Source organism: Ricinus communis, chromosome 3 (assembly GCF_019578655.1).
Source record: "Ricinus communis isolate WT05 ecotype wild-type chromosome 3, ASM1957865v1, whole genome shotgun sequence".
NCBI classification, from domain to species: domain Eukaryota; kingdom Viridiplantae; phylum Streptophyta; class Magnoliopsida; order Malpighiales; family Euphorbiaceae; genus Ricinus; species Ricinus communis.
The window spans coordinates 30,329,491-30,346,202 of record NC_063258.1 but is presented as its reverse complement, the minus strand read 5'-3'; the positions used below and the strand labels follow the sequence as shown (position 1 = coordinate 30,346,202).

Below are 16,712 nucleotides of genomic sequence, written 5' to 3'. Positions count from 1 at the left end.
TCATGAGGTTGTTATTTCGGTTGACAGTCTTCATTCTCGTATAAGCAAAGATTTCGATAAATTATGTCTGAAAACGTGTCTCAGATTTTAATCAACGAGATTCCATATATGTTTGCTTACACTTAACTTTGATATAATTATAAAATGATATTTAAGAGAAATGAACTTTTGTTGTTATATTTTGTGTTCTTCTGGTTTTAGTCAAGTGCCTGCAGATACAGATGAATGCATGAATAATTAATCTCTGTGAGTGACAGATAAAAGATGAACATTGGGTCATTAAGTTAAAAAGACTGGGGATGAAATGTCATAATCATAGGCTGCTTTTTTTGCTTTGCTTTCAGTATTCATCATTCGTGCAAATTGGTGGTGTGAGCAGCTGCAAGTTGCGTAGTAGAGCTGCATTGGAATTTATCTAAACCCATCCCAAAAAGTTTCATTTTCATAACAATCTTTTATGAATGCGCAGACAGCGATTCAGTTGAGGAGATCCAACCTCGAGAGACCAGAGTTGTAAGAGAAGCAGGAAGAAAGAATATAATTCTTTTTTTTTTTTTGAGACAGAAAATATTCTTATTTTCATTAGTTGGCATGCTAAGATTAGAATTCACACAAAAAGTTAGGAATTAAATATGATATATTATTGAATCGGAACCCGTCAATAACTAAGATGTTATTTAGTGAATTGAAGAGAGGTAATTGAGAAGCTTATTAACAAGGAAGTGAAGAGCGCTCAGAGTGAAGCCAGCTTGGTGGTTGAGACGGGCAAAATGCCCCCCTGTTTCATGGAGTAAGTGCATAATGATTTTATTTTTATGCAAGATTTACCCTCTCACAAATTAGCAAGTGCATAATATAATGTAAATTTTGGTCTTCTTTGTTCTAACTCCTAATTTTGGCTCAAAATTTATTTTATTCTCCCAATTTTGCTCCCAGAAAACTAAAAATTTATTTCGTTGAAGTTTACATATCAAACTAATGGATATAAGGGCTTTATTTAATGCTTCACATTACTATAAATAAATAAATAAATAAAAAATAACCAAAAAAAATGAGGAACTTTTAAAAGCCTCAAACCATAAAATTTAATCATTTAAATGTTAAAATCTAGAATTATCAATGATACGACAGAATGTTGATCAAGCACCAAGATTGTAGCCTGGTGGCAAGGGGTATTTATGGGCTGGGATGGCTCTTGAGTTTGAGACCCATTTCTTCATCCCCTTTATACATTGTATTGTTTAAAAAAAAAATCTTAAGTTATGCAGAGATTGTTAAAAAAGAAAAAGAAATAAGTTGAATTTATTTCGATTTAGCATCTTTGACTAAGATCATGAAAAGGGTTTTCTCAAAAAGAAAAAGTTCATGAAAGGGTGGGTCCATTGGGCTAAATCCATATAGACCCAATAAGAGAACGTTGCCCATTTGAGACGATAAAACACCCTTGTTTGGTACGAAGGAATCCCCTAACCGTAATGCGGATAAATTATTCTTCCTCTTTAAACCAAACCTCCATGATTTTTCACTTGAAAACCCAATAAGACCACACGCACCGTCATCAGCCGCTAGCAGAACTCGAGCCAAGTTTCATATAATCATCAACAGTTAGCATCCTAACTTTAAAAAGGTTAGCTTTCTCTTCCTTATTTGCTTACTATATTTTTCTTTATGTTTCTTTTTGTTCTTACGTTTAGGGTTTTGATAATTCACACTCACTTAAATTTATTTAGCTTATTATTATTACTATTTTTTTCTGAAGGTGTGTTTTGATGGAGGAAGGAGAGAGTGTATTAGAAGCTATTTACGAAGAAGAAGAAGATGAAGGAGATGTTGAGATGGTTGATGTGGAAGAAGGAGAAGTAATAGAACAGAATTCTCAAACTGATTTTGCAAAGAGCAGTAACGGGTGTAACAGTTTTGAAAGCGAATCATATCAAAGCAAAAATATTGAACATAAAGAAAATAAGAAGGAGAAGAAGAAGAACAAGAGAAAAAGGAAAAAAAGAGGCGGTCCGGGACCAAATGTTACTGATATAAACAGGTAATTTCTTTTAGTTGAATTAAGAAGTTAATTGATTCTGGACTTGATATGATGATGTCTTTATTTTATTTGCAGGTTTGTGTTGGATGTATGTAGACGTCTAAAAGAGAAGAAATCCTACATGGTATACACTGCTGTGGCTTGTCTTGGGGTTTCTAGGCTGGGTGACCTCGTGAAAGAGGTACTTTCAGGAATATTATTTCTTGCATTTATATAAATTACCAAGATGGATGATGTTTGTGCTAAGTTTATTGACTGATTTTGGTAGTTGTAGTGTGATGTTTCATGTCAAATTTGCAGTTTAATATTTCGTTGGGTGATAAACTTATGATGCATTAATCCTTAGCAGAATCGCATAATGTTAATATGAGATGTTTTAATGCGTTTTTCTTGTTCTGAGAATGCGCGTGTACGTATCCTAGTGGTTGGTGCTTCTCTCATTTTTTTGTCAAACCATTTTGTTTTCCCCCCTTTGTGCTTCCTTTTGAATGTTAAAACTTGAAAGATTAGCCTTTCTTCAAATTTCTCTAGACATTCATTGGTCTTGTCGTCTCCCTTGATATTTCCAGATGTGGTATCTCAGTTTCTCATATTGCTACTAATTTCTTCTGGGTGTCGTGTGGACTTACCCCTTTGTATTCATCTCCTTTTTTCGCTCTGTATTACTTGACCTTAGCCCTCTTTGTATTTGTCTCTTTTTCGCTCCCTTTTTATGTTTAGAAACAGACCACCCTTCTGTTTTGGTATGGACAAGTAAAATTTTCCTGGTTCCTGATAAAAAAGGTGAGAATTTGGATTTGGACTGGTCCACAGCCAACAATGCTATCCCCTCTATTTTAACTTTAAAGCCATTCTAAATATCTGATGCTTTATATTTCTTCCCTACCCTTGCAGATTTTCATGGCAGAAGCATTTTGCTGCTTCAGAAAATTCTCTGCTCTAAGATGAGATATACCTTGGCTGAATCACGTCAGTTTCTCTTTGTGTAGGTTTTTTTTTTTTTTTTTTCCTCGACTTCATTGACTTGGCTTGCATGTCAATCTTTTTCCCCTCGCCCATACAGGTTCACATTTACTAACAGATAAAATGGAATTAGACTTTTAAATGTTCTTGAAAATTTGAGTCTTTTAATGGCTTTTCTTGTAGATGACGTTATGAATTCAGTTTGTAATCACAATTTGAACCTTGAAGTATGGTGATTATCAGTCGTAAACACAACTGTTTATACATTTTAATCAGTATCTTAAATTTCTATATACAGTACCAGGTTTATATCTTGTTGCTTGGCTATGTGGTCAGGTTGAGTGAGTAGTAATTTTTATTTGTCTGGCTCTTAAGGCTGTATTATAAGCTCGCCCCATCATAATGATGCTGTTCTCAGCATTTGTTTTGTTTGCTTAACAGCTGTTGCAATACTTTTTCTTTATTGATGCTAAAATATGCATGTTTCAGGTGGATGCAGTACTGTCTTGTGGAGGGCAGATGACTGCTGATGGTGGACGTTTCCGAACAGGAGGTGGGATATTATGGAACATCGTGAAAACAAAAGAACCTAAGGCCTACCAAGAGATAATGAAAAAAACCAAGGAATTTGAGGTGCGTACACCAGTTCTATTCAATAAAGATAAAACCATCCCATCCGAGCAAGGCTAATAAAAAGTGATATGCTTCTGTTAGCATTAATGCATATGAAAATTAGGTTTTTAATAATATAACATTCCCATGCATGCCAACAAGGATAGAGGTGACCAGTTGCCATCTACAGCGTTCATCTTTTATCTTTTATGGTCTGTTTGTGCAGTATTTTGAACTTCAGACACCATGTTCCGTCTTGTATTCTCTTAAGGCTTTAACTGTGTTTAGTAGTTTTATTCACTATGTTTCTTTGAAGTAGTAACATCTACCATCTGGATTTATTTCTCAGAAGCAATTTAGGCGACAGAACAGCAGACCAGCACCACAGCAAAATAAGGAAGGTTCCTCTCAAGAAACTGTAGTTTCAATATCTGATGGGGCCCTATCCAGTGTTCCAAATGATTCTCAGCCCGTACCTCAAAATCAGCATGAACAGCCCAGTACTGAGAGGAAGCACATACCTGTTCATGACAGGATCAGGGTACCTGTTTCATATGACGATCTACTTGGGGATGATCCAAAGAATGATTCTGTTTGATTTTTCGGAGATATGGATATTGAGTTGGTTTACTTTGGGGCTCATGGACTTGCCGATTTTGTTTTCTGTTGCTTTTTATGGATAGCTATACACCAAAAATATCTCTCAAGAGATGCGAAATAGATTTTTTTTTTTTTCTCCTTCCGTTCCATTCTTAAAAATGATACTTTTTACTTGGGAGTATCATAGCATGTTCAGTTTTATAGACTTACAATTGGGTACCTATTGAATATAGAATACTCTCTCCTTGCCGCTTGAATCTTTTACTAACCCTTCTTTAATAAAGTCTGATTAGTTTCTTAAGCAGTGCACGAAACTGGACTTATACTTTGAAAAGAATATAGTTGGAAATGAATTATTCCAAGGCCAAACAGACGATTGATTGGTTTAATTTGCGATGCTAATATGTATAGGAAGTATGGTGCTTTGAAGCGTTGAATTGAAGCCATATTTCCCTGCAAGTTATCTGCTACTTCAGCAGTAACTTCAAAGGTTCCTTGCTATTGTGCGGAAATTGGAGAGCTGTTAGCATTAGAAGCATCATGGAGATATTTTATCGGACTTGTTTCATTGTAAATCTTTAAAATCATTTGATAGATTAATTTCTACTCGTACTTATTAGCAATCAATCCTGAATCCATTCCTTCCCATTGATGGTTAACTGAAAGTCGGTATGTATTTCTTTGAATCTATAGTATGTGGCCACATATCATAGTGATGGGAAAATAGTCGGCAATTTTCAAATATAATATGCAGCAATGCCGAACTGTTGCTGCTAAGGCTGACAAAATGAGCTAATAAATGAAGTCTTCGCTACCTGCATGTCGCCGTTGCTTCTTGTGTAGGAAAAGGCAAACTGCAGTACAATCGTCTACCTTTGAAAATGGATACTTCGTCTTCCATGTGGCTGTAGCAGCCTCCACTACTGCCTTGGCTGCAGCCGTTTCACTATCTGCTGCCCACACTATGGATGCAACTTCATTGTTACTCAGCACATCCCATACCTGAACCACAAGAGAAAAGGCAAGATTTTTCTTACTTTCATGTCATGTTAATGGCATGCTGAACTGGCTAAAAAGAACCAACTTTCTTAGAAACAGGCTTACCCCATCGCTGGCAAGAACGATGAACTGATCATCAGATGTTAATCGGTGATAAGAGATCTCAGGTAATGCAATTATTCCATGGGTTTTAAGTAGGAAGTCTCCAAAAGCTCGAGACATGGCTAGGCCTGGTAAGTCTTCATGAGGTAGCCACACTCTCTGGATGTGTGGTTCTTCCTTTAGTGCAAGCACTCTGCCATTACACTTTCTTATTCTAGCTGCTTCACCTGAAATTGCAGTTGATAATCGATCTATCAAAATTTGTGCAGAAATCCATTACTAAATGTGCAGATTTCTTTTTTTCTTTTTCTCTTTTCCCTGAAATCTTGCTCACATGAAAATATATGCCTTCGGACAGGTTAGTTTGAGGTTACTATCAGAAGAAATTTTTTTGCTTATAGTTGCAAACTTGCAATAAATTTGCCATCTATATTAGAGGGAAAAAAATGACTTACTTGGTACACTAGGCTTCAAATCATTGGTTAATTGAACAGCCATAATTCCATTGTCTTTTATTGTACCTAATATTGCCCTTGAGTCTCCAAGATTAGCTATGACAAGATCTTCACCCTGTTTAAATTTTCAAAGAAAAAGCAAAATGTAAGAGAAAACACGAGTACAAGTTTTCCCGTATATTGCAGAAAGAGAAAAAGAAATGGGAAAAAAGAAAAAACATGATGATACAAATAAAACTTACCTGTCTTACAACAACTACGGCTGTGGTGCCACTGCAAGAGAAATCTAAGCTTTCTTGAAGCTTGACTTCCTTGTCCATAGCCTTGAAAGCACTGATACAAGCCTCGTTCCATAGATGAAAATTCTTGCTTGGAAATAAACCATCTTCAATTTTCTGAGTGTTGCCATCGGCAATAATCTTCGTCTTAGCCAAGGCATTCTTTTGGCTTAGTAGCAGTGACGGCAACATGTTCCTTACAATCTTGCTTACTATATGGCCATTCTTTCCATGCCCATCAAAAACTCCGCAGAAAGCTCCATCTTCCTCTCCATAGCCCTAGCATAAAACAACTTTCAATCAATAAGAACTGCAAGAACTATACATATATATATATAAAACACCATAACACAAAAACTGAAATTTTTTTTCTTTCTTCTTTGAGAATGAACAACGGAAAAGGGAAACCAAAAAAAAAATAAAATTATTTGAGTTACAATATGGAGAAAACCAAAACAAGAACGAGTAAATAGAAAAAATATAAAGAGAGAACCAATCCATTAACTAACCTGATGAAGAATGGCAGCATCTTGGTTTAACTTTTTGCTTCCCTCTTTAGAATATAGGGAACCAAGTCCGTCAACTCCATTAAAAGCAATATTTTCTCCTAAGTATACACCATTTTCATGCTCATCCTCGGCTTGGTGTATCTCTGAAGATGCAGAGGATATACAGATTCCCATCTCAACTTGTACAAGTTTTCTTATTAAACTCCAAATGACCTATGTATTATATTAGTCTGCTTAATCATGTATGTATGCAGCTCAAAGTGCGCATGTTAGCCAAGTAATAATTATATTTATACAGAGGAAGTGGCTCCCAGTGAGCTGAAAACACAACCTGGGTTCAATAATTCACTCTTTTTTTAATGTTGGGTATTATTTTAGACTACCCCAAGATTCATTTAAAGGGCCAAGAATATGATGTGTAATCCTGTAGGACTAGTATATACTTAACAGCCATAGTCATCTTTTATTTTGTTTATTTATTTTTTAAAAAAGACTTTAATCTAACTGTTGTTGTATCCTAATAATCTAGTAGTTAGAAATCCAAGTTTACCAGAATGCAATTCTTTTAGAGCTAAGAATTAATTGTTAGGAGCTCTAATTAATCAGGATTAGCTAGAAAGACCATGATTTAGGGAATGTCAGATGGATGTTGAATTTCATTTTATGAGCTTACAAGCCAATGTTGGCATGCTGTCTACTCAAGGGAGCAAATAAAAGCTCTTTCTGAAGTAAGCAAAATTTAGAGATGTAATTAACTAAGTAATACTATAGTTTTGTAGAGAGGAATTATGATTCAAGACCTGAACAAAATGCCCTTTTATTTATGTCTTCCCGTACAAAGGATTAAGAGTGGAATTATGCTTCATTTAGCTTAAAACCAAGTATGAGAAAAGGCACGGGGGACCCACATCAAGTTGGTCATGTTAGCAAATTTCTTATGTCTTGTAACGTTTATCAAATCATCTTGGCCGTACAATTTTTTTTTTTGGAAAAAGAAACAACGGATCAATTTATATTTTAGAATCATTAATCAATAATAATATCATGAAATCATTGGTTGACTTCTAATTGTTTTGAATTTATTTGTGGTACCTACTCCAAAGGTTGTGGATTTTATTAATGTTGTACCATTGGCCGACCAACATTTTTATTCTATATTATTGGATATTAATGACTATCATGTGATTTACGGTAAATAAATCAAGTTAGTTTTATGGATATAAATTAATTATAAAAATAATTTTAGTTCAAAAATATAGATATTTATTAAATTATTATTATTCAATTAATTTAATTTTAAAAATTATTTAACTCTTTCACGAGCGTAAATTCAATTATTATATAGAGATATAAAAATAATTGATACAATATGTTTATTTTTTTAATATATTTATAAATCTTACATGATCTAAAACAATAATTTATTATCAAAAACTTACAACATATATGATAATTCAGCTCATAATATGAGTGTCCGAATTTATAAACCTTGTTCATAAGTAGTTGGTTAATAATGCATTTGAAAAAGCATAAAACACACAAATGCTAACGACATTTACACAATTTCTTAAAAGAAAAAAGAACTCTAGCGTTCATTGAAAGGACAAGTGTCTTGAAAGGCACCCAATTAGTTTTTAATAATTTGGCATCAATCTTTTATTTATATATAGACTTAAATTTTAAGAAATGATTGTTCTTTCATAATTAATGTATCTATTTGCATAAGAAGCATAATTTAAGTGAATAAATGTGAAATACGTGTAGGGGTTTTTTCTTTTTCTTTTTTGGATTTTAAATACGTGTATATTTTACATTTGTAGAAATGTATATTATAATAATACATAGTACATTTGGAGTCCGACCGACTTACTTGGCTTTGGATATTATGAGGAATCACCGACTACGCATATTTTATATTTTATTTTATTAGACTTTTTATTCATCAAACTTCCTTCAAGTTAATGGATATTTCTTTTTCTTTTCTTTAGAATCAATAATTCATCTATTCAATGAAGAAAAATGAGGTTATGATTTTATAACCCAGTCAGAAATTGGCATATCAATAACAATTTCATAAGACTAATTTTGTTCCAAAGTTAAATGTTTTACATTTAATTAAATAATTATTTTAATGTATTTGATTGAGTTATACAATAAAAAAATAATAATCTGATCTCATAAGTTACAACTCATCATAAAAAGAACTCATCTTTTCGATATTGTCAACTTAATTAATAAAATAGGGTGCAAGAATGATTCTAAAAAAAATGATTCAATCCCTTCTAATTTAAAGGAAATGATGCTGAAAATTATTGAAACCCACTTGGACAATTGTCTATAATATTCTTAGGCCACCCACATGCTCTGATGGCAATTCAATCCCACTCTTTGTATCAAATATTTCTTTTGCATTGCACATCTGATTTAGTTTTCTTTCTTTCTTCAAATTCCACATCAAATCCTCATGACTTCAATAATTCAGCTAACTTTAATATCCCATCTCAATTGACAAGTTGGATAACTATAACATCTTATCAAGTTTTGTATTGCAAAACATGAAGAAATGAATTAGAGCTAAAATAAGATACAAATTGAGAAAACTCTTCACTGTGCAATTTCATTGATAGATAATTGTAATGAGAATCTCCAATGTTTATTGCTGGGTATTTTATTAGAAAAGAACCACATTTGCATTGTGCAAAAACATAGAGTGCCACTGAAATCAAATATTTAAGTAATAGATATAGACTTGCAGTGTAAGAGTGGATTGATCCAATCACCAAAATTGTACGTTCATAATCATTATATATTAGAAAATATAAGAAATCATAATGAGATGGGAGCCGGTGAGTCGGATCATGAATTTACCAAATCAATTTTTAAACCAAATGCCTTAAAAAGACTTTGTTTGTGAAGCTAATGGTGGAATTGCTAAGAATTACTTAGGCAGAACTATGAAAACAGTAAAAGGAATTGAAAAATAAAATAATTGCATCATTGAAATTAATTCCGTTTATCTCAGAGTATAATGACATAAGATCCAATTAGTTTTAAGTGATAAAAAAAAAATATTTCAACTCTTTTCGGCTCATATTTTTATATGCGAAGAAGTATTACCTCTGATTTTTAATAATAATAATAATCATAAAATGATAATTTCTTATTCACTCTGGTTAAAAAGGAAAAATTAATAGGAAAGGTGGCTTCTGCTGTGCAACTGAAGCCAGCAATCTCCTGGTGAACACAAAAGAGCAAGGTGGGAATCTGGCTATTTCCACCATCAAATGGTCATTCCTTTAGAAGTTAAAGTGAGTTTAACAATCTTCTACTCAAATTCTGAAAGAATGACCTCAAGCAAACTCATACTCTACACCTTACCGTGCTTTTGTCACAGTAGATAAACAAATTAGAGGTAAAGATAGTAGGGCATTTCCTTTCAATTGCAGAATCAAAGACTTTTACTAGTCAATTTTCTCATCAGAATAGAGAGACAAACAAGATCGGGACATTTCCCTTGCATTGCAGGAACAAAGACTCCTACTTATTGCGTTCTCCCTGCTTTACACGAATGCAAGGCAGGTCCATACACAAATCAGGGACCCAATTTGCAAGATTCACATTACTTGTTAAAGACAAACTATGATAAAATGCAATCTTGCTAGATGGTTGGCTGAGATTCCATAGAAAAGATGAATTTACAACTTGTACAAAAATATAGGCTAAGGTTAAGTGCGCCAAATATACGTCGTCAACTGGAAGACTTCACTAACTTCAGCAAAAGCTCAAAAGCACATACAGGAGACATTTTCAATAGCAAAGAAATAAAGCAAAAATATAAGAAACAACATGGAACTCATTATCACTGAAAAACTCATGGTCTCATTGGCTGGATACGGTGACGCTATCTTCACAATTTGCTGAATCAGCTGCAGGTGATCTTTTTGCTAGAGCCTTGGGTATGTCCATGTCATCTTGGGTGCATCGTTGCTGAGGGTGAGCTAACAGAATAGACATGTAGCGGAGAAGGACCCGGACGCCCTGCCCAGTCTCATATATGTAACCCTCGTACTCGCTAACATGTTCAAGGGTGTCTACAAGTGCATCATAGACCTCCTGGGGACAGTTGTCAGGTCCAGGTTTATCATGGAGATACATGACATCCAAGGTAAAGAGTTTCTGGTTAATCGGCCATTGGTGTTGTGGTCGAACAGATGATCTACAGTAGACAAGAATCTGAACCAACACAATATTCGTCGCTCATGACAAATGGAGAGTAAGAAAAGGCAGAATGTCATAAGCATAGTCATAGTAAGCAATAATTAAGTAATTACTTGTTGAACTTCACAATACAGTACATTTCAATAGCATCTAAAACTCAACTCAACTAAGCTTTAATCCAACTTAATTGAGGTGGGCTATATAAATTCTATTTCTCCGCTCCAAATGAAAATAGAATGCACCAGCTGGAAATCAAACGGGTCAGCAACATGGCATAGGATAAAAGAAAGATCTTTCCAAATGCTGTTCCAAACAAACTAGATTCAGCCAAAGCTAGCGACATGAGAAAAAGGCTGAATGTAATGTTTCTATCCTGCTTTAAACATTCCAAAGGATTCGAATTCATAGATTTCATTGTTAACTACTTGGAGCAGATGGTAAAGTTGCTTCTTTGGTGACCAGTAAGTCACAGGCTCGGTGTGAAAATAACCTCTCTATAAAGATAAAAGGGGAGGGATACGCAAATTATGCCCATCCTCCCCCAGAAAAGCACATTGTGCGCCGGGTGAGCCTCTATTAAAGGGAAGATGAGTTGGGATTATCTATAATTACCAACAAGTTCAAGTGTAACAGTTACAACGAACTAAAAAGCACTTACCACTCTTAAAATCCGGTTTTGAGCATGGGATTTCTTGGCTTCATGAGCTGCTAATCGAAATAAATGTGTAAGGTCTGCTTGACCAGAAGATGAACTAGCTGACAGCCCCCTAAGAGCAGCAACTGCAGACTCAACTTCACCACTAAACTCTTTTCGAAGCTATAAATAAATCAAAAGAAAAACAAATAACACAACAACTCTGTTATACATATATACACACACAAACACATAAGATCCTTAATTTTTCACCTAATTGAACAAATAACCTTATTATAGAAAACGATATCATACTGAAAACTTCACACAAATTTCATAACAATCTATCTCACAAAGTAATACGTACCCAAGAAGCGGATTTAGAAAGAGTGGCGAAAGCAAAGCGATGATCGGGATTGATAGATAGCTTGGCATTGATAAAAAGAAGAATAGCTTGCTTGATAGATTCTAATCTGGTTAGAGGTCTACCAGTTGGGCCTGTAGTTTTCATTTCCGCCATTGATTCTGCATCGATGTCTAAGCAAAATAATATGTCCTCGCTGTTTATTCTTGTTGGCTTTAACGTGAATCTCCCTCTTCCTGATCCTGACCCATCTGCTCCTTCCGTCGCCCTTACCTCCATCCCTCTCTCTCTCTCTCTCTCTCTGCAGAGTTCTCGCTTCGCAATTGGATTTCGGAACAAGAGAGCTGGTGACTGGTGTGGTGAGGAAAAGGAAACGATGCGTTTTGAGGAGGGGTAAAATTACAAAAACATAAATAAAGTTTATGTAATTGATTATGGTTAATTTCTTTTATTTCATATTATAGTTAAATTAAGTTTTAATAAAATAATAAAGTTTATAAATGAATAATATATTTTAATCTTAATATATTTCAAAAACTAACTTTTTAATTTTATTATTTTATTTATTTCTATTTTATTCTTTATGGTCTTTTTATAAACTTCTTATTAAATAAAATATTAAGTTGAATTTTAAATTTATTTTAAATACAATATTTAATATTTATTTTATTTTAAAATGTATTCAATAATAATACACTAAATGTAAAAACTTTTTAGCAAATAAAAATAAATCTTTTAACGAATCTTTATCAAATATAATATTATTTATTAGTTTAAAATTAATAATTCCTTTTATGTTTACTTTATGGATCTCATACTAGTTTATATGTTAATAGATGTGATATTATATCAAAATATGTTAATAGATGTGATATTATATCAAAATATATTAATAGATGTGATATTATATCAAAATATTAGAAGTACAATCTCATATGGGGTCGATAAATTAAGAAAAAAAAAAAAAAAGAAGAAGAAAGCTGTTCACTTTTAATATCATCTTTGATGATGAAATTGAGGTATTTAAGAAGGTGAATGAACAAGTTAAGTTTTATAATATTGGTAATGAATCTAAGATTAAAACCTAGTTTATCAGTTGCTTTGATGCTAGATTTTTGAAATTAGATAATATTTTAGTTTTTTGAATATTGAATTTAATTACATATTATATTTTTATTAATATATTTAGTTTTATATTTCTTATAATACAACCTCTTTTCCTCTTTATATAAGCAAAAACTAAAAATGGGCGATAACTCCTTCCATCTATAACCTTTTTTATTTTAATTTAATGATTTTATTATTTATTTATTGATTTTCATATTTATTTTATTTTAATATTTTTTTTCTCCTTTTGAAGGTTATTAGTTTTAATGTAGGTGGTTTTCATTTTAAGGTGTTAGACTTTTTTGTAACAGTGAGAGTGACAATTTATTTCTCCACTTCAATAAGATTTCATTTAAGATATTATTTATTTATTATCATTTAAAAATTACATAAAATTTTTTTTTTACAATAAATCACATGAATCTTTTGATTCATAACTCCTAGTTTTTATATTAGCAATTTAATTTTCTTAATTAATTATATAGGCCTTTTGTTTTTGGCATCCTTTGCTTCGGAACATTAACAGCGAGGAGAGAAATCCATATTTTTCATTTAAGGACTAAAAAAGGACAATATTGAAACAGCAGGATCAATATAAATTAACATAAATATTAAGGATAGTTTAATAATTAACCTAAAAGAAAAGCATGGGAAAAAAAAAGAAAAAGAAGAAACGGAGAGTTTTGTTTCTGTCTCGAATCTGGATGTTTCTTCAGCACTATCTTTCTTATCACTGCTAAACAGAGTATTCTCGTGTCTTTGAAACGGCGAGAAAATGGCTTGTTTACATGATCATAACTGCGAAGATCACGATTGCTCTGCTAACTGGTCTCTTTACAAATACATAGACCTTCCTAAGGTAAAACGCAAAAAGGAAATGCAAAAGAATAAGAAAAAACTCTTATTGCGTTTCAATTTCACGCTCCCTATCTTATCAATCGAATCAGCAACTGTTTACCGATTCCCAATTGCTTTTTTTTTCAATCTTTTTGTAGCGGTTATTTTACCTCACTGACTTTCGATCTCGACATGGCGTTGTTGTTATTGTGATTGTTTGGTTAGGCATCTGCGCTAAATGAGGCGGTTGCAGGAAGTGTGAAGTCAGTTTTTAAACCTTGGGAGCAGCGTCTTGATTTTTCAGGGGTAATATAGTGAGAATTCTATTTATTTATGCCTTTTCTCTTTCTTATCTTTACTGCGTTCGTGTCTGCAATAGTAGTGAAAAGCATGTGAAATATTTCATGTTTGTAATCAGGAATACTTGGAAAGCAATTATGGTGATCCTGAGTTGCTTGTTTATATCCCGTAAGTCACTAATTTTATATGGTTAATTGCAAAAATATTTTGAATCAGTGGTATTGCTGTGTGACCTTACTAAGAAGTTTGATGTATCATAGATACTAGTATAGTGACATCTTGTTTTTTATATTAATAGATTCTCACCTGATGTTAAGATCAAGAGCATTTCAATTGTTGGTGGTGCTGATGGAACAAGTCCATCGAAGATGAAAGCGTAAGTTTATTCTTCATATTTATGAAAGCATATTCATTGCTTCTTCAATTGCACCTACTTGTTTAAGATGGCGGTGCTTCTATGAAGTCCAGCTCACAGCCAATACAAGATATTGGGTACAGCATTGCTGAGGTCTTACTACTTAGGCTAGCTTGCATTTCTGGCTTTGTCATTATTGTCAATCTTATTATGTTTTTCTCCTTTTTCTTAACTAAGATTTGTTCTTTGGAAAATATGATAGATTCATTAATCGAGATAGCATAGACTTCTCAGATGCTCAAAGTATGCAACCTGTTCAGGTATTATTTCATCCGAGTCTTTTGGAGTGTTATAGATAAATTTAGCAGTTTTAATTTATCTGAAATAGTTGAACCTTTTGCTTCAAGGAGTGGGACTTGGTTGAGAATTTGCAAGGAGTGTTAGAGTACCAGACAAGGTAAGTATATCCATCTAAACCATTATGACTACGTGACATAAATAGTTGGCACATTTGGTAGCAACCTGTCATGTCAAGTTGGCAGGTATAATTTCTTTGTTACCAATAATTGTTGGTATGATCATCAATTTTCTTCTAAACAGATTTGCTAAATTTCAAAGTGTTTCAAGCATCACATTGCACTTTCCTGGTAGTTTTGGTGGTGACACAAGTCGCATACACTATATTGGCTTTAGAGGTGAAGCCACGCAGGTAGGACGGTGAAAGACAAAGTTCGGTGATATTTTCACTCCAGTTTGCTTAATATAACTTGAATGACACCTTTTCCTGTCTATGGTCAACAGCTGAAGAGGGATGTTGTTTCAACCATTGTTTATGAACTCAGGCCCAACCCTTCGGACCACAAGTAAGTGTCATCTGCTATCTTTGGATGGTTTAAAGTTTAGGTTTTTACTCGTAATAATGTGGTGCAAATTTTAGGAGGCTTGATCAGGGATTTAATATATAGATGCAATTTCTAAGGCAACATTCTCGCACATACTTTAGGTCATTAGCATTCTGATATAATTAGCCAATGCATTGTATTTAATGAAACCATCTTATCCCCCAGCAATCAATTATAACTATTAGAGTATGGAAGGATTTGAAATGAATGCCTGCTTACTTCTTGATGACTCTTTATATCATGATATTAGACCTGCTTGATTCTGTCACTTCTAGTGAGACTACTACCAATATATGTGTTACTGATCTGAGAACCAAAGCAAATAGAATCACATTATAAAGGTTCTTAAATCTGTATTTTTTAATTAAGAACAGTAGTAAATTATGCACATAACTCCTTTATATTCTGCAATCACATTATTAAGTTAGTTAATTATCTTTACCTCAAAAGGTAGAAGTACATTATGACCTCTTTGCTATAGTTTATAGTTGGCCTTCTCAATCTGGTCCATTAAATGGTTGATGGGATTTAATTGTCGGAACTACACAGAAGGGTCACGCCTTAAGTAGGTGGGATGAGCTAGTTTCATGTACAAAGTCTCGTTTGTGCATGCCAGTATCCATTTGAAACTGTTTGTTGTGTATTCTGTGTACTGTTTTTTTGTATATCGTTTCTCATGGGAATTATGGTTTGTGCAGGACGAGCAATATTTCTGGTGGTCTTATAGATTTTGATAAATGAAGAACAAGTCCTCTGTTTTCTTAACAAGGAACGGATCGAGACCTTGCTGTACAGTCATGACGGAATGATTTAATCCTTGTTATTTTGAACCCCTTTCTCTGCTGGCGGGCGTTTCTTGTAATGGCACTCTACTTACAGGAAGAAAAGGACATTGCTATTAGTTTATGTGTGTTTTGAAAAGTTATTCTTTGTTCTTATTGATTACTATCTAGTTTCTTGCTGAAAGATTTTATCCGATGAAAATATCCTGTCCCTGGTTTGCTAGTTAATATATAATTAAAATATTTTTTTTTTCAATATTAGTATTATTATTTAATTAAAATATAATTTATTAGTTGATAAATTAATAATAAAAATTATAAAATTATATGGAATTTTGAAGTTCTATGTCATGTATGGAAAATAAAAATACATGTTAAAATAAAATTTCTATATATCAAAATGACACATGTTAAAAATATTTTATCTCATAATTTAATATATATAATTGGATCTTCAGAAACATAAGATAAATCTTTAATATGTGGAAGTAATATTATATATATAAAATAAAATAATAAGAAAAAATAAAATTTTAATTTTATTTAAAATAATATAATTTTGCTGTAAGTAAAAGTTAAATACATTTATTAGTAAAAAACAAAAAAGAAAAAAGTTAAACTTTCATTAAAACTCAAGATTTATGTATAGATAAA

General features: G+C 32.8%; 4 protein-coding genes across 4 annotated transcripts; 2 read left to right on the top strand and 2 right to left on the bottom strand.

Moving 5' to 3' along the window:
* Positions 1 to 1,445: 1,445 nt before the first annotated feature.
* On the top strand, positions 1,446 to 4,473 carry LOC8275624. Its single transcript, XM_002516425.4, has 5 exons — positions 1,446 to 1,627; positions 1,760 to 2,041; positions 2,117 to 2,222; positions 3,494 to 3,637; positions 3,966 to 4,473. Exons 2-5 carry the CDS (start codon positions 1,770 to 1,772, stop codon positions 4,212 to 4,214), a joined length of 771 nt encoding a protein of 256 aa, XP_002516471.1. The 5' UTR covers positions 1,446 to 1,627; positions 1,760 to 1,769; the 3' UTR covers positions 4,215 to 4,473.
* A 391-nt stretch (positions 4,474 to 4,864) lies between these two features.
* LOC8275623 (probable protein phosphatase 2C 72) lies at positions 4,865 to 6,850 on the bottom strand. Its single transcript, XM_002516424.4, has 5 exons — positions 6,560 to 6,850; positions 6,015 to 6,329; positions 5,773 to 5,887; positions 5,321 to 5,544; positions 4,865 to 5,218 (listed from the first exon to the last, which is right to left on the bottom strand). The coding sequence occupies exons 1-5, from the start codon at positions 6,731 to 6,733 to the stop codon at positions 5,009 to 5,011; spliced, it is 1,038 nt and encodes a 345-aa protein (XP_002516470.1). The 5' UTR covers positions 6,734 to 6,850; the 3' UTR covers positions 4,865 to 5,008.
* Positions 6,851 to 10,199: 3,349 nt separating this feature from the next.
* LOC8275622 lies at positions 10,200 to 12,165 on the bottom strand. The gene is made up of 3 exons (XM_002516423.3): positions 11,779 to 12,165; positions 11,436 to 11,594; positions 10,200 to 10,792 (listed from the first exon to the last, which is right to left on the bottom strand). The coding sequence occupies exons 1-3, from the start codon at positions 12,052 to 12,054 to the stop codon at positions 10,439 to 10,441; spliced, it is 789 nt and encodes a 262-aa protein (XP_002516469.2). The 5' UTR covers positions 12,055 to 12,165; the 3' UTR covers positions 10,200 to 10,438.
* Positions 12,166 to 13,510: 1,345 nt separating this feature from the next.
* LOC8275621 (PITH domain-containing protein 1) lies at positions 13,511 to 16,309 on the top strand. The gene is made up of 9 exons (XM_002516422.4): positions 13,511 to 13,741; positions 13,945 to 14,025; positions 14,138 to 14,187; positions 14,318 to 14,395; positions 14,637 to 14,694; positions 14,782 to 14,831; positions 14,975 to 15,083; positions 15,176 to 15,237; positions 15,975 to 16,309. Exons 1-9 carry the CDS (start codon positions 13,658 to 13,660, stop codon positions 16,015 to 16,017), a joined length of 615 nt encoding a protein of 204 aa, XP_002516468.2. The 5' UTR covers positions 13,511 to 13,657; the 3' UTR covers positions 16,018 to 16,309.
* Positions 16,310 to 16,712: the final 403 nt, after the last annotated feature.